At 35.4% G+C, this 27,858-nt stretch overlaps 1 protein-coding gene across 4 annotated transcripts; it reads right to left on the bottom strand.

Moving 5' to 3' along the window:
- Positions 1 to 24,060: 24,060 nt before the first annotated feature.
- Positions 24,061 to 27,620, bottom strand: LOC108486904 (uncharacterized). Of its 4 annotated transcripts, XR_001871565.2 has the most exons (10): positions 27,152 to 27,620; positions 27,009 to 27,043; positions 26,789 to 26,922; positions 25,898 to 25,941; positions 25,513 to 25,561; positions 25,374 to 25,421; positions 24,941 to 24,970; positions 24,780 to 24,866; positions 24,537 to 24,676; positions 24,061 to 24,412 (listed from the first exon to the last, which is right to left on the bottom strand). XR_001871565.2 is itself a non-coding variant. In XM_017791067.2 (8 exons), the coding sequence occupies exons 2-8, from the start codon at positions 26,882 to 26,884 to the stop codon at positions 24,653 to 24,655; spliced, it is 378 nt and encodes a 125-aa protein (XP_017646556.1). In that variant the 5' UTR covers positions 26,885 to 26,922; positions 27,009 to 27,620; the 3' UTR covers positions 24,536 to 24,652. The 4 variants fall into 4 exon arrangements, 1 of the variants encoding a protein (XP_017646556.1); XR_001871563.2 differs by having other exon boundaries at positions 27,009 to 27,620; XR_001871564.2 differs by having other exon boundaries at positions 26,789 to 26,919; positions 27,009 to 27,620.
- Between the last annotated feature and the right edge of the window lie 238 nt (positions 27,621 to 27,858).

Genomic DNA, 27,858 nt, shown 5'->3' with positions numbered 1-27,858 from the left:
CTCTCTCTTTTTTTTAGGTTTCTTACAATTCATAATTTCAATAGAATTTGAGCCCACAATTTCTCCTTTTTAGTCATAATTCTACAACCCAACTCAATAAGGAGAGTTGGTTATGTGCCTTAGAGACCTTCATTCCTAGTCCTCCCATACTCTTGGGATTAGTGACTTGTATTCAACTTAACATGGTTGAGTTTCCTTTTTTTCTAATTTTCACCCCAAACAAAAATTTGATCAAATATATCAAGTTCATTATAGATACTCGCGGGGATTAAGTTTTACTGCATAAAATAGGTTAGGATAGTTGAGGTAGTTGCTTGGATAAGGTTCATATGCGTGACAAGATAAATAAGGTTGGCCTTCTAATTATTGAGCTTAGAGTAAACCTTTTTAACGGTGAAACTACATTCTTATTTGGGCATTCTCTTACTATGAATAAGAAAACCAAGTATCTACCTAGATTTTTTATCTCTTGGATATTGAGATCTTGAAAGACCAAGTTCCTATGAAACGTCCTAATATTAGGAAAGAAGAATACTTTCGATTTAGTGGAACTAATCTTTTGACTAGATTCATGATAGAAATTTGTTAACACTTGTTTTATGGTGTTAATGTTTTTTATGTAAAACTTTGTTAGTACAAATCTCCAATGAGGAAAATCTCGAACACACGAATAGAACTCTAAAAAAAAAAGAAGAAATAAGACAAGGCTCCAAGGCGTGTATCAAGCCACTATCTTTAAGGTTATATTCGCCTCCACCTATCTTCGGTGTGCAAATGAGTTCCAAGAAAATTAACCTCAAAGATACAATGAAGCCAATGACTATTTGCGTTTTGCACTAATGAGAATAGTTCACCAAGCACTAAGCAATGTATAGCAAGAAACTCAATTTCTAAAAAGAATTTTTGTAGAAACTCAATTTCTAAAAAGAATTTTTGTAGTAACTCTATGTAGATCAATCTAATAATATTAAAAAATAAGGAAGGATAAAAAGAGCTTTTAGAACTTGTTGGTGTGATTTCCAAATGAAACCCTATTCCTATTTATAGGAATTTTCATGTCTCTTCATAGAGACATCTTTCAATAGGTGTCTTTATGAATAAATAAATAATAATTATTCATTTAATTTTATAACTATTCATATAGTATTGTTTAAATAGTTATAAATCTTTTCAAAAATCAAGTTATATAACTTTTGACCAATGATCAAAATATTTATCTTTTAATTAATTACACCCATTCATTTATAGTTATTAGAATACTATAAATATTTGAAAATGTTCCAACAATCTCCCTCATTTTAAAAATATTTAGATTTTGATATTCTTGAAATTGTAACACCCCACGCTCGAAACCGTCACCGGAGTCAAGCTTGAGGTGTTACTAAACTTATCTTACCTTTTAAACAACTCTAAACCACTTATTTTAATTTTCGAAATAAACTATTTTTCTGCGTCATGGTTTCTTAAAAATTCATTTCTCGAGTTTCAAAACTTGAAATTAAGATTCGTAAATTTTTCCTGAAACTAGACTCGTATATATATCTACTAATTTTTTTCTAGAATTTTTGACTTAGCCAATTAGTACAGTTTCTTAGTTAAAGTTACCCCTGTTTCAGAATTCGACTGCACTGACCTCTACTTACTACGAACCACTTTTCTCCCTGTAAAAAATTCATATGACTATATCGTTTGTTTCTGTTAAAACTAGATTCAACAAGGATTCTAACCATATAAATTACACCACCTAATTATTTTTTTTAAAATTTATGGTGAATTTCCAAAGTTGGAACAGGGGATCCAGAAATTGCTCTGGCCCTATTTCACTAAAACTCAGATATCTTATAAAATACAAAACCTTTACCGTTTTGCTTATTCCATATTAAAATAGACACAATGAGCTTTAATTTCATATATTATTCACCATCAAACCATGTCACTACAATATTTTTTGTGATTTTTCAAAGTCATGTTATTTCTGATACTTAAATCCGTTTTTAAGTTACTTTCACATTTTTCATAGTTTTCATGTGATAGTTACTACTTAATCATACATAGTATTAAACATGCATATGATCAGTTATTCTATTAGCTAATCACTAGCAAGTATTTACACATCATTCATTGATCATATCATATCAAAAGAAACCAAGTTCCTATACATGCCATACACAAAACGAAACGTCTAACTATACCAATGTGATTTCTTCGATAGTGTGACCGGGTCTCCGACGTTTCCTTCGATCCCCGAGTGGCTAGATAAAAAAGTATAAGAAAAAGAAAATAAAGAGAGTAAGCACTAGGCTTAGTAAGCTTACAAGCAAATAAATTACAACATTCAACATAATGAATAATTATACATAATGTCACCTAGCCTCATAAACTTTCTTTAGTTCTCATTTTCTACCTTCTTCTTTACTCACTTACCTTCTTTCTTACCTGACCTTTCACTATTCATAAATATAATCTACCTTCCCTTTTTCTGATAATTCACTGTAATTTAACGTGTACAATGACCCGTTGAACCACTCGGAATACTAAGGATACTAGGGTCGTTCCTGTCTATCAATATCCTGCCAATGCCATGTCTTCGTGTAACACCCCGAACCCGAGACCATCGCCGGTGTCGGACACGAGGGGTTAGCAAGCCAAGTTCACTTGTTTTGCCCATCCATTGGACATTTCCAGTCAGGCTGGAAAAACTGCGTCACTGTCGCCTTAAAATCATATCTCTAGTTTCAAAACTCGAAACTGGTTTCGTAAATTTTCCTGAATTTAGACTCATATATCCATCCATGTATTTATTTCTAGAATTTTGGTCGGGCCAATTGGTACAGTTTATTAGTTAAAGTCACCCATGTTACAGGGATTGACTGCTCTGACCTTCGCGCGGTATAACTTGAATATCTCTCTGTACAGGGCTTTAATGCTGGTGCCGTTTGTTTCTAATGAAACTAGACTCAAAATGGAATCTGTAAATATAAGGTATGTCTCCTAATTCTTTCTGGATAATTTATAGTAAATTTTTAAAGTTGCGACAGGGAACCCAGAAACCGTTCTGGCCCTGTCTTACAATAGCTTTAATATCTCTTAACATGTAACTCCTATGACCATTTCGTTTCTTCCATATGAAAATAGACTCATCAATGTTCATTTACATAGCTGATTCACTATTTAATACCATTCCTACAAATTTTGGTGATTTTTCACATTCACGTTACTGCAGCTGGCAGCATCTGTTTTAAGGTAGGTCTTACCTATTTTGTAGTCTCCATGAACCAACTAGTCTTGCCTTACATAGGTCCACATATGATCATTTTAACCATGCCAATGGCTGATCATGTGACCAACATTCCCATTTCAATTCATAGTCACATCATGACACCATATATATATATACAAACCGCAAATAGTTTAAGTTGATACTTCACTATTACGAGCCATTTTCGCATGGCCGCATACATATACATCATAACATATTTAAACCAACAAGGGTAGTCCTATACATGCCATTTCAAGTTCAACCAAGAATTTATACCAAAATGGGGGCTTGATAGTGTGGATGACTTCGACTTCAACGATCCCGAATCCGATTGCTATCGGCGAAATCTAGAAAAGCGAGAGCCAAAGCGGCGGAGTAAGCATTTTTATGCTTAGTAAGTCTCAAGGAATATAATCAACTCTAATTACAACAATACATTCACATAGTTAAATGCATCATTTCATTAATGCACATTCACATAATCATACTTACTTCACCATCCCAACTCTTATGTTCATACACAAATAACGGCTTCATTAAGGCCGATAACTCGTTCCATCATAGGAGCGGATATTCACACGCTCTTACTCCTAGCAGCGCCAAAGCACACACCGCACTTACCTTGTCATTGGGAAATTTCACAAGTGCATTAGCTGAAATTTTCCAGCAAGCTTATAATTTTCAAATCACATACCTTCGAGTTTAACCGGATGTCGCTACTCGATCAATCGCCTTGGGACATAGCCCGTTATGGTAACCCGCACCAAGGCCTCACGGGACTTAACCCGGATATCACGATTTGCACAAATGCCTTCGGTCTTAGCCCGGATAGAATGACTCGCACGAATGCCTTGGTCTTAGCCGGATGTAGCCACTAGCACAATTGCCTTCGGTCTTAACCCGGTTATAATTTCCAGCATAATTGTCTTCGGGCTTAGCCGGATATCATTCAATTTCTCATGCACACATACATCAATAATCATTGGACATACATATTTATTTTCGTTACTAAGGCTCAAACACAATTATAATCACTAACATAATCGCCTTCGGGACTTAGCCCGGGTATCATTCAATACTCATACACACATAAATCAATATTCAATACATCCATATTTCATTCCACATAATTCAAGTAAGGTCACTTCTTGAGGACTTACCTCGGATGTTGTCGAACGGCTTTTACGGCTATTCGATTACTTTTTCCTTCCCCTTGTCCAATTGTGGCCCTCTTAGCTCTTGAGCTAATTCAAACAAATTCAATTTATCAAAACCTCATTGTGCTAGCTTATGGCGAATATGACAAGGAATTTAAATGGTCATATGGCCACCCTTTAGCTTGAATACACAATGGTCATGCACATTTTATACTACATCAAGCAATTCAATACAATTTATTCGAGCATCAAGGAAAAGCTAAGGCCTTCAATAGGCTACCCAAGGCCGAATATACTTGTCCATGTTGAGGCCAATTATGCACTTAATACCACACAAAAACAGCATGCATTTTACTAGTTAATGCTTTGCATATTGTAGCTCAAAACTTACAATATAGCATCAAGCACTCATATGTGTGCTAGGCGAATGTGCTTACAATTTCACAATTATTCTTCAACATCTTCTTCTTTAAACAAACTTATTCATCACTTCCTTCATAACCAAAACATCATGTGCAAACATATATATACATATATGAGCATGGCGAATTTCAAGGTGTCCATAGCCATCCAAAACACAAATTTTAACTAACATGCAAGAAGCATGAACCATGCTCATGAATGCATCATGGCGAATATGACAATCATGCTCCTTTTCAACTTCAATCATGATAAAACAAAAAGAAAGCTCAAAATCTTACTCAAGAGTAGACAATCCATCATTGCATGCATCATCATCAAGCTTCACACTTAGCATGCAATGGCTTTATCACCATAACAACTTTGGCCAAATACCATTTCCATGGCTTAACAAAGATTTGAGCCATGGCTAACATGCACATCAAGTTAGCAACCAAAACATGCATGAAACTCCTAACACAACCTCATACATACCTTAATCTTGATGCAAACTTAGCCAAATCTCCTTCTAGATCTCTTCCAAACCAAGCATGAAGCAAAAATCCTCCTTCTTCCTTAGTTTTGGCTCAAAGAAAGGATGAACAAAATTTTTTCTTTCCTTCTCTACAACTCACGGCAATGGGGGATTACCACACTCACACACATTTTTTTTCATTTTTTATCACCCATACACCTTTGTTTATTATTTCACCCTAATGCACCAACAAAACATGTTTCATGACATGTTTAGCCCATCCTCCTTGTCATGGCCGCCACCACCTATAAAGGGGAATTTGACATGCAAGTCCATTATTTTGCATGCATGCTTTAATTAGTCATCACACATTTCCTATCATACTTTCAAAGTTCATTACTAAGTCCTTTCTTGTGGAATTCACCCTTATAACACTAAATCAATCATCATAAAATGTCATACATGAGCACACATATTATAGGCATCAAAATAAATTTTAATTATTTTATGCCTCGATTTTGTGGTCCCGAGACCACCTTCGACTAGGGTCAATTTTGGGCTGTCACAACTCTCCCCACTTAAGAAATTTTCGTCCCGAAAATCTTACCGTAAATAGGTTTGGATATCGCTCTTTCATAGAGTTCTCGGTCTCCCAAGTAGCTTCTTCTATCCCGTGCTTGAGCCATAACACTTTTACTAGCGGAACCCGCTTGTTTCACAACTCTTTCACTTCTCGTGATAGGATACGAATCGGTTCTTCCTCATAACTCATATTAGCTTGAATTTCAATTTCGATGGACTAATCACGTGCGATGGATCGGATCTATAGCGTCAAAGCATCGAAGCGTGAAAGACATCGTGAACCTTTTCGAGTTCGGGGCAAAATCAAACGATATGCCATCGGATCGACTCGCCGGATATCTCATATGGCCCAACGAACCTCGGGCTCAACTTGCCCTTACTACCGAATCGAGTATCTTTTTCCAAGCGATACCTTGAGAAACACTTTATCACCCACCGATACTCGATATCCTTACGCTTCAGTCCGCGTCGACTTCTAACGATCGGAGGCTATCTTCAGACTTTCACGGATTACTTTCACTTTCTCATTCAGCATCCCTAATCAAATCCACCGAAAATCTTGCTTTCACCGAGCTCGGTCCAAAACAATGGTGTACGGCATTTACGACCGTACAAGGCCTCGTAGGGTGCCATCTTAATACTTGATTGAAAGTGTTGTTTGTGCGAATTCAATCAACGGCAAATACCGTTCCCATAAACCACTAAACTCGAGGACGCAACATCTTAACATATCCTCAAGTATCCGAATTATCCGCCGGATTGACCATCGGTTTGGGGTGAAAGGCGGTGTTGAAATGCAACTTGGTACCCAAAGCTTCTTGTAACTTTTTCCAAAATCGCGAGGTAAATCTCGGATCTCTATCCGACACGATGGAAATAGGCACCCGTGTAATCTCACAACTGAGAAACGTATAATTCAGCTAATTTGTCAATTGAAAATCCGACGACGGGGACAAAGTGGGCCGACTTAGTCAATCGATCTACCACGACCCAAACCGCATCCTTCTTACTTGCGACAATGGCGGTCCGGATACAAAGTCCATTGTGACTCGATCCCATTTCCACTCGGTATCGTGATTGGTCAAGTAATCTCAAGGCACCGATGTTCCGCTTTCACTTGTTGACATATTAAACATCTCAAACAAAGTCGGAGATGTCTCGCTTCATACCATGCCACCAAAACCGACGTTTCAAATCATTGTACATCTTCGTACTCCGGGTGGATTGCCATTCGGCTACAATGGGCTTCATTCAATTATCGAAATGAGTTCAATTCTTTGGAACACACAGACGACTTTTGAACCTCAAACAATCGTCATCATCGATTTGAAACTCAATCCTTGTTTGGAACACACTCACGGCGCTTTTGCGCCAACTCGTCGTCGACTTTTCGAGCTTCTCGAATTTGATGTATCAATAGTGGTTTGGCTTTCAATTCAGCTACTAACACACTATCGGATTGAATGACAAGTGCACGCTCATCGCTCGTAAAGAGAATAATGATTTACGACTCAAGGCATCCGCAACCACATTCGCCTTTCCGGTGATAGTCAATGACCAGCTCGTAATCCTTTAATGTTTCGAGCCAACGTCTTTGTCGCAGATTTAAGTCTCTTTGGATCATCAAATATTTGAGACTTTTGTGATCCGAGTATACATGGCACCTTTCACCAAATAAGTAATGTCACCAAATCTTTAAGGCGAATACGATGGCGGCCAATTCGAGATCATGAGTCGATAATTTTTCTCATGTGGCTTTAATTGCCTCGACGATAGGCCACAACTCGACCTTCTTGCATTAATACGCTAACCTAACCCAAGTAGAGAGGCGTCGCTATAGATGACAAGCTCTTTGCGGACTTGGGTTGCACTAGAATTGGGGCTTCGGTCAAATAAGTTTTCAGTTGATCGAAACTTTTTGGCATTTCTCCATCCATTCGAACTTAACATCCCTTTGGAGTAACCGTCATCGGCGTGGCTATCGTTGAGAAGCCTTTACAAATCGTCGGTAATAACCTAAGAAGCCCCAAAAAGCTCGAACCTCAAGAATATTTCTGAGGCTTCCAATTAAGTATGGCTGAAATTTTATTCGGTCGACTCGAATACCCGATCGCAGATACCACATGACCCAAGAAGCTAACCTCTCTTAACCGTAACTCACACTTGCTTGAACTTAGCATATAATTGCTTATCCCGTAAAATTTGCAAAGACTAACCGCAAGTGTTCAAAGATGTTCGGTCTCATTTCTTGAATAGACCAAGATGTCATCAATGAACACGACTACGAATCGATCCAAATATGGTCTAAAGATTCGATTCATTAAATCCATAAATACCGCAGGGCATTAGTGAGCCCAAACGGCATCACTAGGAACTCATAGTGACCATATCTCGCTCAAGGCGTCTTGGGTACGTCCAATCTCGGATTCGCAATTGATAATAGCCCGATCTCAAATCTATTTTGAGAACATTGAGGCTCCTTTAGTTGATCGAACAAGTCATCGATACGCGGCAACGGATATTTGTTCTTCATTATCGCTTTATTGTCGACGATAATCGATGCACGTACCGCATGGTTCCATCCTTCTTTTCACGAACAACACCGGCGCACCCCAAGGCGAAAAACTTGGGCGAGCAAAACCTCTATCCACCAATTCTTGCAATCGAGCTTCCAACTCCTTTAATTCCGTTGGTGCCATACGACACGGAGCTATCGAAATTGGAGTGGTACCGGTACCAATTCGATGCCAAATTCTATTTCCGAACAGTGGTAAACCCGCAATTCTTCGTGGAAAACATCCGGGTATTCACAAACCACGAGCACGATTCGGGTTTCTTTTTCGATTCCTTGTCATCGAGCACGACGCAAGGTACGCTTCGACTCTTTTCTTACATATTTTCGGGCCAACATTGCGATATTACGGTGGCAACCCTTTAAGTCCGTAGACTTAACCCGAATTATCTCGTTATTCGCGCACCTCAAATCGATAGTCTTGCTTTTGCAATTTACGACCGCATCGTGCATGGTCAACCCATTCAAACCAAGAATAACGTCGAATTCATCGAACGGCAAAAGCATCAAGTCCGCCGGAAGCAAGAACCTCGAACACTAGGGACTTTTCTTGCACACTTTGTTGACAAGCACGTAATGACCCAAGGGTTTGACACCGAATTACAAACTCATGAGACTCAATAGGCAAAGTCTTTATGGATGCTAAGGTTTCACATATATAAGATTGAGTAGAACCGTGGTCAATCAAAGCAATCACATTAGTATTGAAAAGAGTGAAAGCACCCAGTAATGACATCCGGAGAGGCAAGATCCTCGGCGTGCGCGATGGCATAAGTCCTCGCAGAGCACGAGCCTCGGATCCGATGGTAGCATCTCTAGATCCTCTCGACCGCCACCGACATTGCCCATATTTCTAGGTCGCCTACCTCGGCGGTGGTAGCACCCGAGTTTCCACTCGACTCACATTCTGCTCAAGCATCCTCGGGCAATCCTTCCTAAAGTGGTCGGCCGATCCACACTTATAGCAGAGCGATCACGAAACCAACAACTCCCGAATGCCATTTGCCACAATGTTGACACTCGCCCCTCTCTACGATCATTTCCACCATCGGTGATCGAAGTGACTCGTGTGGTCACAGGGGTCGATCGCGTCCTCGTCTAGAAAAGCCCAAAGCGCCTCTAGACCGGTTCACATCATCTCAAATCTCTTGATTGCCTATTGAAGAGACTTTCCGAGGACCTCTTCGAATTCTCCAATTCCACATCACTTTTGTTTCTCCTTTCTAAGCTCTTCGACTTTACAAGCTCGCTCAACAAGTACTACGATCTCTCGATTTCGAGAATGCCAACGAACATCCTTATATCATCATTCAGCCCATCCTCAAGCGTTTACATAATAGCTTCGGACGAAATGCATTCTCGCGTGTATCGGCTAAGCCTCACAAATTTTCGCTCATAGTCGGTAACCGACATAGAACCTTGCTTAAGATCAAGAAATTCCTTCGCTTTTGGTCGATGAATCTCGATCGATATACTTTTTTTTTTGAACTTGGTTTGAAAGAATTCCCAAGTCACTTGCTCTCTAGGTACCACAGAAGTCGAGTACTCCACCAATAGTAGGTGGAATCACGTAGCAAGGAGATGGTACACTTTAAGCACTCATCGGTGTACAAGATAGCTCATCGAGCACCCGGATAGTGTTGTCCAACCAAAATTCAGCTCGTTCGGCATCATCATCATCCTTAGCTTTAAATTCGGTGGCCCCATGTTTTGAATCCTATCGACTAGGGGCTTACTTGACCTTATTTGGTCGGGATTCTCGGAGGTATTGTAGGTCTGGGGTTGCATTTGTCGGGAATGGAGGTTGTGGGACAGCCGTGTTAGTTCGAATGTATTGATTAAACCATTCGCTCATCACACTATAAAAGGCTTGCCTAGCCTCATCATTCGGATTGTTGGCCATAGGTTGAGAGTCATGGTATTGTCCCTTCCCTCAGTGCGGAGCAGCGCCACACTCTCCACATCATCATCCTATTGCTCGGTTGGGATCGGATCCATTGCTATAAACAAACTCAAAGTCAAATTGTCGAAATCACCACACTATCGATTCATCATTTAATGGCATGTATAGCTAGACCCCAAACACCTCACGGTAGTCCTAGAATCGACTAAACCGTGGCTCGATACTAATAAAATTGTAACACCCTCAACCCGAGACCATCGCGGTTTCGGACACGAGGGTTAGCAAGCCAAGTTCACTTGTTTTGCCCATCCATTGGACATTTCGGTCAGTTGGAAAAATCTGCGTCATCGTCGCTTTAAAATCATATCTCTAGTTTCAAAACTCTAAACCGGTTTCAGTAAATTTTCACAATTTAGACTCATATATCCATCCATGTATTTATTTCTAGAATTTTGGTCGGGCCAATTGGTACAGTTTATTAGTTAAAGTCACCCATGTACTCAAAATGGAATCAGTAAATATAAGGTATGTCTCCTAATTCTTTCGGATAATTTATAGTAAATTTTAAAGTTATGACAGGAACCCGTAAACCGCTTCGCCCTGTCTTACAATAGCTTTAATATCTCTTAACATGTAACTCCTATGACCATTTCGTTTCTTCCATATGAAAATAGACTCATCAATGTTCATTTACATAGCTGATTCACTATTTAATACCATTCCTACAAATTTTGGTGATTTTTCACATTCACGTTATCGCAATTGGCAAGATCTGCTTTTAAGGTAGGTCTTACCTATTTTGTAGTCTCCATGAACCAACTAGTCTTGCCTTACATAGGTCCACATATGATCATTTTAACCATGCCAATGGCTGATCATGTGACCAACATTCCCATTTCCAATTCATAGTCACATCATGACACCATATATATATATACAAACCGCAAATAGTTTAAGTTGATACTTCACTATTACGAGCCATTTTCGCATGGCCGCATACATATACATCATAACATATTTAAACCAACAAGGGTAGTCCTATACATGCCATTTCAAGTTCAACCAAGAATTTATACCAAAATGGGGCTTGATAGTGTGGATGACTTCGACTTCAACGATCCCGAATCCGATTGCTATCGAGCGAAATCTAGAAAACCGAGAGCCAAAGCAATGAGTAAGCATTTTTATGCTTAGTAAGTCTCAAGGAATATAATCAACTCTAATTACAGCAATACATTCACATAGTTAAATGCATCATTTCATTAATGCACATTCACATAATCATACTTACTTCACCATCCCAACTCTTATGTTCATACACAAATAACGGCTTCATTAAGGCCGATAACTCGTTCCATCATAGGAGCGGATATTCACACGCCTTACTCCTAGCGCAAAGCACACACCGCACTTACCTTGTCATTGGGAAATTTCACAAGTGCATTAGCTGAAATTTTCCAGCAAGCTTATAATTTTCAAATCACATACCTTCGAGTTTAACCGGATGTCGCTACTCGATCAATCGCCGGGACATAGCCCTGTTATGGTAACCCGCACCAAGGCCTCACGGACTTAACCCGGATATCACGATTTGCACAAATGCCTTGGTCTTAGCCCGGATAGAATGACTTCATACGAATGCCTTGGTCTTAGCCCGGATGTAGCCACTAGCACAATTGCCTTGGTCTTAACCCGGTTATAATTTCCAAGATAATTGTCTTCTGGCTTAGCCAGGATATCATTCAATTTCTCATGCACACATACATCAATAATCATTGGACATACATATTTATTTTCGTTACTAAGGCTCAAACACAATTATAATCACTAACATAATCGCCTTGGGACTTAGCGGGTATCATTCAATACTCATACACACATAAATCAATATTCAATACATCCATATTTCATTCCACATAATTCAAGTAAGGTCACTTCTTGAGGACTTACTCGGATGTTGTCGAACGGCTTTTACGGCTATTCGATTACTTTTTCCTTCCCCTTGTCCAATTGTGGCCCTCTTAGCTCTTGAGCTAATTCAAACAAATTCAATTTATCAAAACCTCATTGTGCTAGCTTATGGCCGAATATGACAAGGAATTTAAATGGTCATATGGCCACCCTTTAGCTTGAATACACAATGGTCATGCACATTTTATACTACATCAAGCAATTCAATACAATTTATTCGAGCATCAAGGAAAAGCTAAGGCCTTCAATAGGCTACCCAAGGCCGAATATACTTGTCCATGTTGAGGCCAATTATGCACTTAATACCACACAAAAACAGCATGCATTTTACTAGTTAATGCTTTGCATATTGTAGCTCAAAACTTACAATATAGCATCAAGCACTCATATGTGTGCTAGGCCGAATGTGCTTACAATTTCACAATTATTCTTCAACATCTTCTTCTTTAAACAAACTTATTCATCACTTCCTTCATAACCAAAACATCATGTGCAAACATATATATACATATATGAGCATGGCCGAATTTCAAGGTGTCCATAGCCATCCAAAACACAAATTTTAACTAACATGCAAGAAGCATGAACCATGCTCATGAATGCATCATGGCCGAATATGACAATCATGCTCCTTTTCAACTTCAATCATGATAAAACAAAAGAAAGCTCAAAATCTTACTCAAGAGTAGACAATCCATCATTGCATGCATCATCATCAAGCTTCACACTTAGCATGCAATGGCTTTATCACCATAACAACTTTGGCCAAATACCATTTCCATGGCTTAACAAAGATTTGAGCCATGGCTAACATGCACATCAAGTTAGCAACCAAAACATGCATGAAACTCCTAACACAACCTCATACATACCTTAATCTTGATGCAAACTTAGCCAAATCTCCTTCTAGATCTCTTCCAAACCAAGCATGAAGCAAAAATCCTCCTTCTTCCTTAGTTTTGGCTCAAAGAAAGGATGAACAAAATTTTTTTCTTTCCTTCTCTACAACTCACGGCAATGGGGGGGGATTACCACACTCACACACATTTTTTTTTTCATTTTTTATCACCCATACACCTTTGTTTATTATTTCACCCTAATGCACCAACAAAACATGTTTCATGACATGTTTAGCCCATCCTCCTTGTCATGGCCGGCCACCACCTATAAAGGGGGAATTTGACATGCAAGTCCATTATTTTGCATGCATGCTTTAATTAGTCATCACACATTTCCTATCATACTTTCAAAGTTCATTACTAAGTCCTTTCTTGTGGAATTCACCCTTATAACACTAAATCAATCATCATAAAATGTCATACATGAGCACACATATTATAGGCATCAAAATAAATTTTAATTATTTTTATGCCTCGATTTTGTGGTCCCGAGACCACCTTCCGACTAGGGTCAATTTTGGGTCATCACACTTCGACATGGACTTACATGAATTATTCCTGTCTCCAATGCCATATATATATCTAATATGGGCTTACATAGCTCATTCCTGTCTCCAAAGCCATATATCCGATATGGACTTACATGGCTCATTTCATCTGTCTCGTCTCGTCTGTCAACCCCAATATCCTAACATTCCTAAGGTTCAAACGGGCTTCCTAATGCTTTTTCTCATCACTTCGCCTTTAATTCGACTTTAAATATTCTCAAAAAATAAGTATATAAATGCTGAAATTGACAATAATAATGTAAAATAAAAGAATATTGCATTTATTTATCAGAACTTACCTCGATACAAAATGTGACTAAACTTTACAATTTAGTCCTTTACTTTTTCTTTTCCCCGATCTACTCCCGAATTTCGCTCTTCTTGATCTATAATAGCAAATTTAACTTATTTAATATTCACATTTATCAAAATAGTCCTTGACCCAAACTTTGGAAAAATTATATTTTTGCCCCTAAACTTTCACATATTTGCACTTTTTCCCTAAGGCTCGTAATTTAAACTTCATCCTATTTTCTTATGTTTTATGACATGCTGATCATTTTTTCCCTTCTATGACAACATCAAATTCAGACTCTAACATGTACTTATGACTATTAGGTATTTTTACCGATTAAGCCCTTTTACTTGTTTTCACTTAAAACCGAGTAGCACAAGTTGTCTAACATAATTTAAAACCTCATATTATATCATAAAACATCAAAATAAACACTTTTCACCTATGGGTATTTTTCCAAATATGAACCCTAACTTAAATTATTGCTAGCATAAGCTTTATCGAGCTAATGGACTCAAAACGTAAAGAACATTAAAAACGGGGCTTGGAATCACTTACTATGGAGCTTGAAAGCTTGAAAAAAACCCTAGCTATGGAGAACCCTTGAAATTTCGTGCTAATGAAGAAAATGATGAATTTTGTGTTATTTTCCCTTTTTATTTCATTTAATATCCAAATGACCAAAATGCCCTTCCTTATTAAACTTTCAAAAATTCCATCCATGTCCTATTTTGTCCATGAACTTAGAAATTGCTAAAATTGTTATTTAAACCCTCTTAATTAATATTCCAAAGCAATTTCATACTAAAAACTTCTAGAATGCAAGTTTTGCAAATTATTCGATTTAGTCCCTAATCTCAACTTAAGCATTTTATGCATAGAATTTCATCACGAAATTTTCACACAATCATGCAATCATATCATGAACCTAAAAATAATAATAAAATAAATTTTTCTACCTCAAATTTGTGGTTTCGCAACCACTGTTTCGTTTAGGCCCTATTTCGGGATGTTACAGAAATCAATTTGCATAAATGAAGGTGTCTTACTATTGAACTTTCACTAAGTGAAAATATGTTAAAATTAATCGAAATTGTACGGTAGACTAAGCTTTGAACCAACTATTCCATTTGATTAATCAAACACATCTCATACAATGATTTCTACATCGGTCAATGCATAGTATCTAGGGACACTATTATGACCATGTGTCTGTGTCCTCTTTTCATGAGTGTTGTCAGAGACAAGCCCTTGAGCTCCTAAAAGCGGCCACACTTCCACTCATATAGGTAGATCCCATCAAGAGTTTTCCCGTAATTATAACACTCTAACGTATTTATGCTATGGGTCCATTAAGAGTACATTATTCATCATTCCCTTATCATTACGAGTACTTAGCACTTTAACCTTAGTATGGATTTATTTATAGTGCTAACAATCACATACTAATGATGTACTTTGTCCCATTGAACTCAAGACTTGATGTTATACCAAGTGTTGAGTCGAGTTTCCATTATGGGTGACTCTAATTAATAGGCTTGAGTCCTATCCCTTTTGAGGTCATTTTTACTGCATTTCTAGCAAGACTTTTTGTCAAAGGATCCGCCAAATTTTCACTTGACCTCACATAATTAATAGTGATCACTCCATTAGAAATTAATTGTCGTACATAGCTATGTCTTAATCCAATGTGTCTAGACTTTCCATTATGTACTTGGTTATATGCCTTTGCTAGAATAACCTCACTATCACAACGGATAGAAATAGGTGAAATTGGCTTAGGCCATAAAGGTACATTATAAAGTAAATTTATTAACCATTCTGCTTCTTTAGATGCAGCGACTAATGCAATAAATCCTACTGCCATGGTGGAATCAGTAATACATGTTTGTTTCTTGGAACCCCAAGAAATGGCTTCTCCACCAAGAATGAAGATCCATCTACTAGTAGATGCATGATATTCCAAACTTGTAATCCAACTAGCATTTGAATACCCTTTTAAAATTGGAGGATATCTATTATAACACACTACATAATTAATAGTTTTATTTAAGTACAAAAAGTACTCTATTCAAAGCTTGCCGATGAAAACTACTTGGATTACTTATGTACCTACTCAATTTCCCAATACTATATACAATATGTGGTATTCTATAAGTCATTATGTACATAAGACAACCAATTAGACTTGTATATTTCAATTGATCAATTTTCCTACCAACATTAGTTACTAATTTTATTTGAGGATCCATGGGTGTAGATGCTAGTATACAGTTGAAAAGACCAAACTTTTTAAGTACCTTTTCAATGTAATGTGATTGTGATAAAGATAAAGTACTTTCATCTCGGATTATTTTAATCCCAAGAATAACATCTGCTACACCCATATCCTTCATAGCAAAGTTGTTTGACAAGAATTTCTCTGTGTTTTCTATTTGTTCCAAATCCGTGCCAAAAATGAGCATGTCATCTACATATAAGCAAATTATGACACCTTTTCCATTTTCAAATTTGCTGTATATGCACTTGTCGGTTTCATTTATTTTATAGCCATTAGCAAAACAACCTTGTCAAACTTTTGGTGTCATTGTTTTGGTGCTTGTTTAAGTCTATAGAAAGCTTTAACAAGCTTACATACCTTATGCTCCTGTCCTGGAATAACAAATCCTTCCGGTTGTTCCATGTACACTTTCTCTTCCAATTCACCATTTAAAAATGCAGTTTTAACATCCATTTGGTGAACAACCAAATTATATATAGAGGTAAGCGAGATTAAGAGTCTAATTGTGGCAATTCTTGCTACTAGAGCATAAGTATCAAAGTAATCAATACATTGTTTTTGTGTAAAACCTTTGGCTACCAACCTTGTTTTAAATTTATCAATGGTTCCATCGACCTTCATTTTCTTTTTGAAGATCCATTTACAACTTATTGGTTTGGAGACGGGTGGAGGATCAACTAAAATCTAAGTTTGATTTCCCATTATTGAATCCATCTCATCATTTATTGCTTCTTTCCAAAAAACAGTCTTGAGATTTCATTGCCTCTTCAAATGTAATAGGATCAGATTTTGTATTATAACAATAAGGTATCTTATTACATATACTTTCACATTTTCCTTCAAGAAACATAATGAAATTTGGTCCAAAATCTTTGACCTTTTTAATCCTCTTACTTCTTCTTAATTCTTGACAAGATTCATCATTATTATCAATTTGTTCCAATGGAATCTCATTCTCATTTGAAGAATGAATCAATTGTTGTGGCTGTAATTGTCTTAAAATAGAATTAAATCTATTTTCATAAAAAATAACATCTCTTGATTCAAACAGTATTAATTGAAATTGAATCATTTGGTTCAATTACCATGAATCTATATGCCTTGGTATTATGTGCATATCCTATAAATATGCATCCAATTCCTCTTTCACCTAACTTTTTATGTTTAGGTGTTATAACTTTGACAATAGCTCTACAACCCCAAACCTTCAAATAATTAAGGTTTGGTTTCCTTTTCTTCCATTGTTCATAGGGGGTTATTTCACTTTTCTTATTATGAACTCTATTCAATATATGACAAGTTGTTAGAACAACTTCTCCCTAAAAACCTTGTCCAAGACCTGAATATGATAACATTAAATTTACCATTTCAGTCAAGACTCTATTTTTCCTTCCAGTTACACCGTTTTGTTGCGGTGTATAAAAGGTTGAAACTTTATGGACAATTCCAATGGATTCAAAATAACTTGGGTAATAGTATTCTCCACCTCTATTCGATCTTAAGTACTTGATAAATGATTCATACTGAAGTTTAACTTCAGATTTATAAACTTTAAATTTACGAAGCATTTCATCTTTTGAATGCAATAAATATACACAACAATATCTAGAGCAATCATCAATAAAAGTTACAAAATATTTCTTTCCACCTAATGTAGGAGTATTATGCATGTCGCATAAATCACTATATATCAAATCAAGCAATTTTGTTTTCCTTTTAACATTTGGGAAAGAGTTTCTTGTAATTTTAGTCAACATACATGTATTGCATTTTTCAATATTATTAAAAACAGGAATTAAATCTAACTTATACATGTCATTTAATTTTCTATAATTCAAATGACCTAATCTATAATGCCATAAACAAAAAGATTCAACCATATAAGCAGAAATAGTATTTTTATTCTTATTAATAATATTGAGTTTGAACATACTCTAATACATATACCATTTCCCTACAAAAATTCCTCCCTTAGACAAAATAAACTTATCTGCCTCAAAAACAAGTTTGAAACCAAACTTATTCAACAGACTTCTAGACACTAAGTTCTTCCTAACTTCTGGTACATAATATACATCATTTAAGGTTAAAACCTTTCCAGAAGTGAATTATAGTTCAACAGACCCTTTGCCTTTGATTGCTGCGGTGGGAGAATTTCCCATGTACAAGACATTGTCATTTTCACATTGTGTGAACTTTGTGAACATGCTTTTGTCTTTACACACATTTTTGGTTGCTCCTGTATGAATCCACCATATATATCATATTGTGTCGTATTAATTTTAGATATCATTGTAACAAACTTTTCGTTATTATCAGCTTTAAAAGATGATTTCTTCTTTAAAAATCGACATTCATTCTTGAACTGTCTCGGCTTACCACAATGATAGCATGAGCCCTTTTGTTTCTTTTTGAACTTAGGTGCTCTATCAGTCTGTTTGAACTTTCTCTTGAATGGTTTAGTAGTCTGTACTTCCTCCGTAACATGCACTTTGGCATTTTCAGAATTTAGATTTTGATCTTGGTTTCGATATTCTTCTTCAATACGAAGATGATTTACCACAGCCTCAAGAGATATTTCTTCTTTCTTATGTTTTAGACTTCTTTTAAAGTCTTTCTAAAATGGAGAAAATTTGTCTATTATGGAGGATACAACAATCATTTCATCCATTTTCATATCATATTACTTAAATTGATTCAACATATTTTCAATTCCACGGAATAGTTCCATAACAGAACGACCATCAACCATTTGATAATTATTGAAACGATTGACAAGAAATTTTTTACTTGTAACATCTTCGATCATGTATCTTGTCTCCAATTTGTCCCATAATTCTTTAGCAGTGACCTCATTTTGATAGGTGTCGAACAAACCATCAGATAAACCATTCAATATGTGGCCCATGCACATGCAATTGATAAACCATAATATATACATATTTTTATCTTATGCTTGGCATATTTTTAGATGATTTATCATAAGTTTTAGAGAATTTGATGCCCCTAATCCTTTAAATTCTTGTTTTATACTTAGGTGAGCATAGGAAGGTGAGAAGAGCAAGAAATGGGCCAAAAACGGACAAAATTAGCTTATCTCAGTATTCCACACAGCTTAAGCACTTCCACAAGGGTAATCCACACGTCCGTGTGTGACACACGGGTAAGCCACACGCCCATGTGTCATGGCTGTGTCGACATTAAACCAAATCAGAATTGCACACGGCTTGAGCACCTTCACACGGGCGTGGCACACGGCTGTGTCTCTGTCGAGCCAAAATCTAATTCTATTCAGAAAAGGCTAATTTTGGGCTATTTTGGGCATTCCAAAGTCTATATAAACACCCTAGAAGAGGATTAGAGGGTGGACGGAGAGTAGAAGGCAAAAAATACTCAAGGACAACCATCAAAATCAGCTCGGAAGTAGGATCTACTTCAAGATTGAAGATCTCCACTTAATTTCCTTAGAAGTTCTTTGGGTTTCTTTATGTTTTATTGTTTTCCCAATTTTGAGATGGTTTCCATTATTATGAACTAAACTCCTTAAATACCTAAGGGAGATGAAACCTAAGACGAATCTTATTACTATTTGAATTATATGATATATACTTGTTCTTATTCTTAATTGTGAGTTTTAACCATTGCTTTAATATTCCAGGATATTAATTCAGGTTTTTGATCTGCTTATTCAGTGGAGCAAAAATCCCTATTTAAGAGTAGATCATTCATAATTAAGCAGAGTTACATGTAATCCTAGAGATAAGACGACATAAATCTACCGGATTAGAGTCAAATCTAATAAGGGAATCCATAGATCGAGTTAATGCTACAATAGGGGTTTTAATTAGAAAGAGATTTCGATTAATCAACCTAGAGTTTTTAGTCTCGAAAGAGATATTAACATAAATCGGGGATTTCTACGGATTAAGTCAAGTAAATAAATCGTCTAATTCAGAAGTAATAAGTAAAGTTTAGGTGGATTCTTCCTTGGGTATTGTCTCGTCCATCGGTTTTCCAAAAGTATTTTCCAACTTTAATATCTGTCGTAATCTTAGTTAATTAGATAATTAGTCTTAGATAAAACACTCTCTTAATTGTTAGGTTAGATAATAAAAAGATAGTAATTACTAGTACTTTTAGTCCTCGTGGATACGATATTTTCGGTCTCACCATAACTATACTACTGTTTGATAGGTGCGCTTGCCTTAAGTTGAATTTTTAGTTAGTTTCACGACCATCAACAATCAAAATTGTCCAATTTTTTCCTTTCTCGGGTTACAACAACAGATTCTTTTTCATTCTATTCAGGTCTTGGAGTATCCAAAACATAAGCAATCTTCAAAGTTGATAATAAAAAGTGCATCTTTTTCTGTCATTGTCGGAAATTGCCACCATCAAACAGATTAAGTTTGACAAAGTTGGAAGCCAACTCTCTTAGTGTTCCACTTTCATGTGTTGTGGTAGTTATCATGAAATATAACTTTAAAATTGTTAGTACAAATCTCCGATGAGGAAAATCTCGAACATACGAACGAAACTCAAACAGGAAAAGGAGAAATAGGACAAGGCTCCAAGGCATGTATCAAGCCACTATATTTAAGGTTATATTCTCCCCCATCTATCTTCGGTATGCAGATGAGTTCCAAGAAAATTAACCTCAAGGATACAATGAAGCCAATAACTATTTGCATTTTGCACTGACGAGAATAGTTCACTAAGCACTAAGCAATATATAGCAAGAAACTCAATTCTACAAAGAATTTCTGCAATAACTCTTTATAAAACAATCTAATAATATTAGAAAATAAGGAAGGATAGAAAGAATTTTTAGAACTTGTTAGTGTGATTTCCAAATGAAACCCCATTCTTATTTATAGGAATTTTCATGTCTCTTCATAGAGATATCTTTCAATAGGTGTCTTTATGAATAAATAATAATAATTATTATTCATTTAATTTTATAACTATTCAAATAGTATTGTTTGAATAGTTATAAATCTTTTCAAAAATCAAGTTATATAACTTTTGACCAATGATCAAAATATTTATCTTTTGATTAATTACACTCATTCATTTATAGTTATTGGAATACTATAAATATTTGAAAATGTTCTAACAAACTTCACAAACAAGATCATGCCATCAATGAATAGAAGGTGTTATAGGTTAGATCATCTCATAGATATTTTAATCAGGTTCCAAATTTTCCTTCATATGCATTATCGATACTAAGGCAAAGGGTCACCTTGTTGGATCATTTTAGAAGGCTTAAAGCTCTCAAGACATTGTCCATTAACTAGAACTAACAACATGGAGGTCAAGATGTAGTCCATAATAAATGAAATGCACTTATAGTATGGTTATCAATCCTCAACAGACCTCCTATTCCTTTCCCAGGTTTCTAGAGGCTATTGGAATTGTAATACTCATAGCCAACTCTAGTGGACAAAATCAAGGTTGCAATAGAGTTGGAATAGGCTTGTGAGGCTCGGAAGTTAGGAGTCCATTTTTGTAAGGTTAAGAAACGACACTAACAAACCAATGACCTTCTTTTAAGACATAATCATAGTAAACAACACACATGAATTTAATCAAAAAGCAATCTTGCCTTAATGCTCCTTTTGACTTCTACAGAGCCTGGAGTCTCATTTTGAGAAAGAAAAAAAGCTCATAGCCTTGCCAAACACTTTAATAATGAGAATGTGCTCCCATTTCTTTCTAGTTTTGTGCTTATCCTCTTTTGAAAGAAGCATATGCAATTCACTCTCTTGTTCCATTACAAAGCTTTCTTCGATTTCCTCATCTTTTGACTCCACATCCATGATGTCATTCTCTAGTACTAGTTCATCTCAGAATGCGACTGATGACTTGATCAAGGTGTCTTTGTAGAACTTCAATTTGGATGGATAGGCCTCTTTTTCTATTGAAATCGGTTCTTTAGTTCTTTTTTTTAGTTTAATTTCTTCCTTAACTCTATGTTTGGATTGTATAAAAACAAGGGAAAGCAAAAAGGAAAGTAAGGGAATGCAATATCATTTTCATTGTTTGGAAAAAAAATTATATTAAAGCAAGGGAATGTAAGGGGAGTTGAATATCCTTTACTTTCCCTTAAATTACCCAGTTTTTAATTACCCCAATTTGGGGGGGAAAAGTTGAGGAAAGGAAAGTGATGTTTCCTTTAAAATGCAAAATGTCATTGTTATCCTTTTAGCTTTGTAGGTAAGTTGTTTTATAAAAAGGATAAAATGAAAAGAACTATTATAAGTAGTAGTATATTGTCACTCAAAGGTAGGACCCATCTAGAGAACGTGATTTAGATTCTTGAAGAACCTTAGGAGTATAAGCTTATTAAGGTAGTAGTTGTATTTATTTAGGAATATTTAGTTATGCAAATTTTCACATGAAAAAAAAAATAATTGCAAAAAAAAAACCATCAACCTTTGGAGGGCTTTTGGATATTGCCCCTAACTTCTTTTCTTTTTTTTTTTTCTGATTTCGACCCTCAATGTAATGGATTTTTTTAGACATCAACCCAGCTAAAACGGTAATCATCAGCTGACCATTAGTCAATAGCTGGTCAAAAATATTGGTCTATGTGGCATGCCAATTGGCTGATGATGTGGTAGACATTCAAATAACAATACTGACGCGGCAAAAAAATTAAACAACTTTAATAAACATAAACAAAAAAAAACCCTAAATCCCCAAAATCATCTCAAACCCCTAAATTTGAAACTTTCCCTAAATTTTAAAATCTCCAACTCGTCAAGTTCCTTAAATAATGAATCCCTAAATCCATAACATCTAAAATCTCCGTTGAATCCCTAAAATCTTCAACAAACCCTTTTTTAAATCATTGATTGAGGAATTTTTCTACATCCTTAATCCCTTGGAACTAAATCGTGAAATCCCTAATCTTTCCAGAAATTTTTATTTTTCTTCCTTATCGTCTGAAATCATGGATTTACATAGTTCGAATAGTTAGTCTAGAGGTTAGGTAACACATGGTTAAAAAAATCACATATGAAAATATTGTTACTTTATCACGGAGGGATATGTCTACGATGGACCAGCAGTAAAATGTCACTACAATAAGTTAGCTCCAAGGGACACTTCATGGAGCCACTGCAGCAAAATTGATTTTTAGCGGCGCTTTTTCCACAAACGCCGCTAAAGATCATGACCTTTAGCGACGCTTTTTCTACAAACGCCGCTAAAAATCACAACCTTTAGCAATGCTTTTCTCAAAAACGCCGCTAAAAGTCATGAAATTCAAAAAAATATTACAAAATATTATAAAAGTCATGAAAAATATAAAAATTTAAAATTCATTATCAAATTAAATTTTCTATTAAAATTATTAAAATTTTAACTTTAAAACTAAATAAAAAATTAATGAATTTAAATTTAAAATTTAAAATAATAAATTAATAACACAATTAAAATCCAAAAGTTAGAACTCAAGTTATCTTAAATATTAAAATAAAATAAAATTTATAATCAAAACTAAAATAAATAATAAAAATTAGATTAAATATAAAGATATTAATAAAATAAGATATTATAATGAAGTTCCTTAAATGAAATAAAGACTTAATTCCTTGTGAAATATCAACATTGATTATTTAAATTGATTAACTAAGTCAAAATTGCAATTTGTGTTTTCTTCTTTCAACTCAAATAAAAATAAAATGTTGAAACAAAACAATTAAATAAAAATTAGAATAATTAGTTGACACGAGATTATTATTAAGTATATGCAAAAATGCAAGTAGACGATTACAAAATAGGGTGTAGCTTTTGATCAACTAATTATTTGATCCTACTGCAGATTCTATCTATAATCTGCTTAACTAACAACAAACATAAGACACTCTAATACTTTTTTGCACATAAAATATCTAAAAGTCAACCTGAATTCGGATTCATAGCACATACGGTGTCAACTGTATGTTATCATCCTTATTCGCTGCTGTAATGCCTCCCACAAGCATTCGTAGAGGTAGGAGCTAGTCATCATGTGCCTCCTGCAAATTGTTCTTGGACCGCAATCTAGTGTAGTTGGTTTTTCCTGTTCCATTTGCCACTGGTCAAAACATAAAAAAGCTATTGCAACACAAAAGTAATCATCAAAACGATATCCAGAAAAACAATATACAGTTAAATTATGAGAATGCAAAAATACAAAACGATACCGCTGTTCTTAGATCTCACAACATTACTTTCCCATCATAAGATGAAGAAAGTAAATAAAGAGGAGACGCAAATGATTTATAACTTGGCCAGAATCTTGTTGTAAGAACAGTCACTGTCAAATCAATCCCAGGATGTGCAGCTGAGTTTAGATATTAGAACAGTCATTGTCAAATCACCAGGATGTTTTAGATGAAATCATTGAACACGATCCTTATTAAAAATTTAGATATTAGAACACAAACCTTGTGGAAGAGAGTATGGTTTTGAAAACAGTCGGCCACATATGCCATATACTTGTCGTGCAGCTTGATTATTTTCCTTATAAGGACCTGATGAGTAGAAGATAATCAACATCCATAGTGATTTCAAGAAAATCCATAGCTGTAAAAGTTAGGATGTTTACCTGTTCTTGCACACCCGGAGCATTTGAAGCCTATGTAAATGAGTGAATATCAGCACTTAGAACCAAAAGGTTAATATTAGAAACAATTAAATTATACAGATTATCATCTATTCTATCAAGGGTTGGGAAAATCATAGTCTAAAGTAGTTGGTGCATCAAAGGCATTTCAAACTTAACAGTTAGGAGAACTGCACAAACACAACAATAATGATGATAAATAAACACCTTGCCAGCTTGAAATGCTTAAATACTACTTTGCACCCATTCTGTTAGTTTAAGAAAAATATTCCACCCCCTCAATAAATTGCTATCCAAGAAGAACCTTCATGACTTAGTTTAGCAAAGAAAAAAAAAACCAATAAACGTATCCACCATCCAGCAATCATACTTGCTATCATAGAAGGACAACAACAAAATTAACATAGTTACTCACAGCATCTTCTGCCTGTTGAACCAAGGTTGTACCTTTAGCAGTAACATGCTGCAACAAGGAAGTACTTTAGGTTTAGTTTTAGGGACATGAGAAAGAAGATCAATTGGTTTGCAGAATAGAGAAAACAAAATATTCAGACCTGCTTGAATATGTACCAACTTTTGCAGCTCTGCGAGGTTATTCTGACACTAATTTGTAAAGAATGTTCAGAGACAGAATATTGTTCCAATTTCAAGGCCAAAAAAGTTCAACAAGCGCAGGAGAAGCAGAGATATGTACAACTAGAACATGTGATTAAATGGCAATCAAGCATCATCAGCATCATCAGCATCATCATTTTTTTATTAGATAAATAAAAAGGAGAGAAGGAAAAAAAAAGGACATATCATATATCCATACCAAAATCAACACATTGAAATGCATAGAAAGTGAAATCATGAGCATGGTTTTAAAATATATAAGACTATTTTTAGAGAACACTCCATGGAGAAAAAAAAAAGAGTGCATAGCAATGAAATACTTACACCTTATCAAAGAGACAAACCTTTCCATGCCCGCAGTGGAAAGACTGAAACATAGGTTAAGGATGGGGTTAGTATGACTCTATGATGCTGAACAACACAAGATGTAATTTAGACAAAAATGAGAAGCATGGCCATGATGAAGAGAAAGATTAGACAGAAAATGCGCTTGGTAACACAAGTGGCTTTGCTCCTAGACTATGCAAGAAGCCCTCTATGAACATTGGAACCAGTCACTGCATCTACAATAACATTGATGATAATAGTCCCGAAAAAAAGAGGGGTAGGTGGTTTTTCAATATATGATACTGATGTAAAACTAAACATGATAGGCTGACATACAACCTACTTATTTTACTCTTCCTTATGTCTCAACTCTTAAATTCCAACTTCACAAATATCAAACACTATCTTAGGCTTAGACAAAAAAATAACCTCCAATTGAACCAACCATTGTCTATTAAAGAGCTGATACATAATCAAAAGAAACAGGAAGCTATGACTTAATATTTTCTAGCACCAATTAAAAGCCTCCGTAGAAAAACAAAAAAGAGGAAGCTAAGGTCAGTCACTCTCCGTAGACAATGACTCGTTCATCCATCAAAGTTGTAAGCATATATTAATCCCTTAATTGCAAAATAAAATAAGGAAATCACATAGAAGGTTGTGCGCAAAAATTGCTGGGGATTCGTATTATCAAAGAGAGACAGTATAACCAGAACTGAAGAATAATCAATCTATTTCAGTTAAATCATTATTCCTTAATATTATTTACTACGTTCCATAGCCCAATAAAAGCTTGGGGAACCCCAGAATGAAGTAAATAGCATAATAACAATGCATAAAGCAATTCGTGGAAGAAGAAAAGAGAGATCAAAGGATTTTGCTGGAAACCTTAGAAATAATGTCGTCAATGAGAGCCAGATGGGTAAAGCAGTGCTTGCAGCTATAAACGCGTCCTTCAAGAGTGATCATGAATATCCTTCCCATTTTGTTTTTAGTTTCCAACTATCAATATATTAAACCTTCTAGAAAAAGAGAAAAGAAATAAAATTCAAATAACTGACTAAACAAAATAAAAGCATAGGAAAATGGTATGGATCGAGAAAGATACCAAATATGAAGGGAAAGTAATCGCGGAAGTGTCTTCTATAAAATTTAACAGCAAGCGGTTACAGAGAGATCATTTGAGATATAAAAATGGTGATGAAATCGGAATCGAGCCAATCCTTAAATAATAATCTATACAATACCCACCGCAAAATATGAATTTGACGACTTGAGCGCAATTATTATACTCTTATAAAATCAAAATCTTCGTATAATCCCATCCCTGATCTAGTTCAATAGCCTTGCGCTCCATTGTTGTAAAAGCGGAGCTAAGATTTCTTCAGATTAAAATTTGTAAAAGCATATAAACAAAACAATAAAAATCAAACAATCAACAAAACCCTAGCATGAGCATTGACTCTTTCTTCTCAGCCGAATCTCGACCAGATTTCCTAGAACTCCCTTTTCTACTACTACCTTTGAAGAAATGAAAAGGAAAAAGAAGTGTGATTGGTGTAGGTGTATTGACTTGTGTTGCTGGAAATTGGAAATTTGGGGGTAAATTTTGAGAGTTATTTGGGGGATTTAGGGCATGACGAAGATGAGAAGAAGAGAGAGTAATGAGTGGGTAACAAAAAAAGGAAGAAATGGGAAATTTGGGTAACAAATTTTATGGCATTTTACCTAAAAAAACGCTACTATTGTTTAATTTTAATTTTTTATTTTTTTATATTTTTTCTATTTTTCTATTTTTCTTTTAAATTTTTGTGCTGAGATTATCATTTTTAAATTTTTTATTTTGAATATTAAACTTTTAATTGAAATATAGACTAAAATATTAAATATTAAATATTAAATATTTAAGTTTTTATTTTTAGTTTTTATTTTAAATTTTAATTTTTTAAAGATTTTAT

Source organism: Gossypium arboreum, chromosome 10 (genome assembly GCF_025698485.1).
Source record: "Gossypium arboreum isolate Shixiya-1 chromosome 10, ASM2569848v2, whole genome shotgun sequence".
Classification (NCBI taxonomy): Eukaryota; Viridiplantae; Streptophyta; class Magnoliopsida; order Malvales; family Malvaceae; genus Gossypium; species Gossypium arboreum.
Note: the sequence above shows the minus strand (reverse complement) of the source record. Positions and strands in the feature narration are given on the sequence as shown.

Bases quoted from the DNA above. Each gene is read 5' to 3' on its own strand.
- LOC108486904 (XM_017791067.2), bottom strand. From the start codon at position 26,884: ATGGGAAGGATATTCATGATCACTCTTGAAGGACGCGTTTATAGCTGC. The intron at 25,422-25,512 runs GTCTGAATATTT...TCCTTGTTGCAG, and splicing joins GTTGGTACATATTCAAGCAG to CATGTTACTGCTAAAGGTAC. The intron at 24,971-25,373 runs GTGAGTAACTAT...TCATTTACATAG, and splicing joins TTCAACAGGCAGAAGATGCT to GCTTCAAATGCTCCGGGTGT.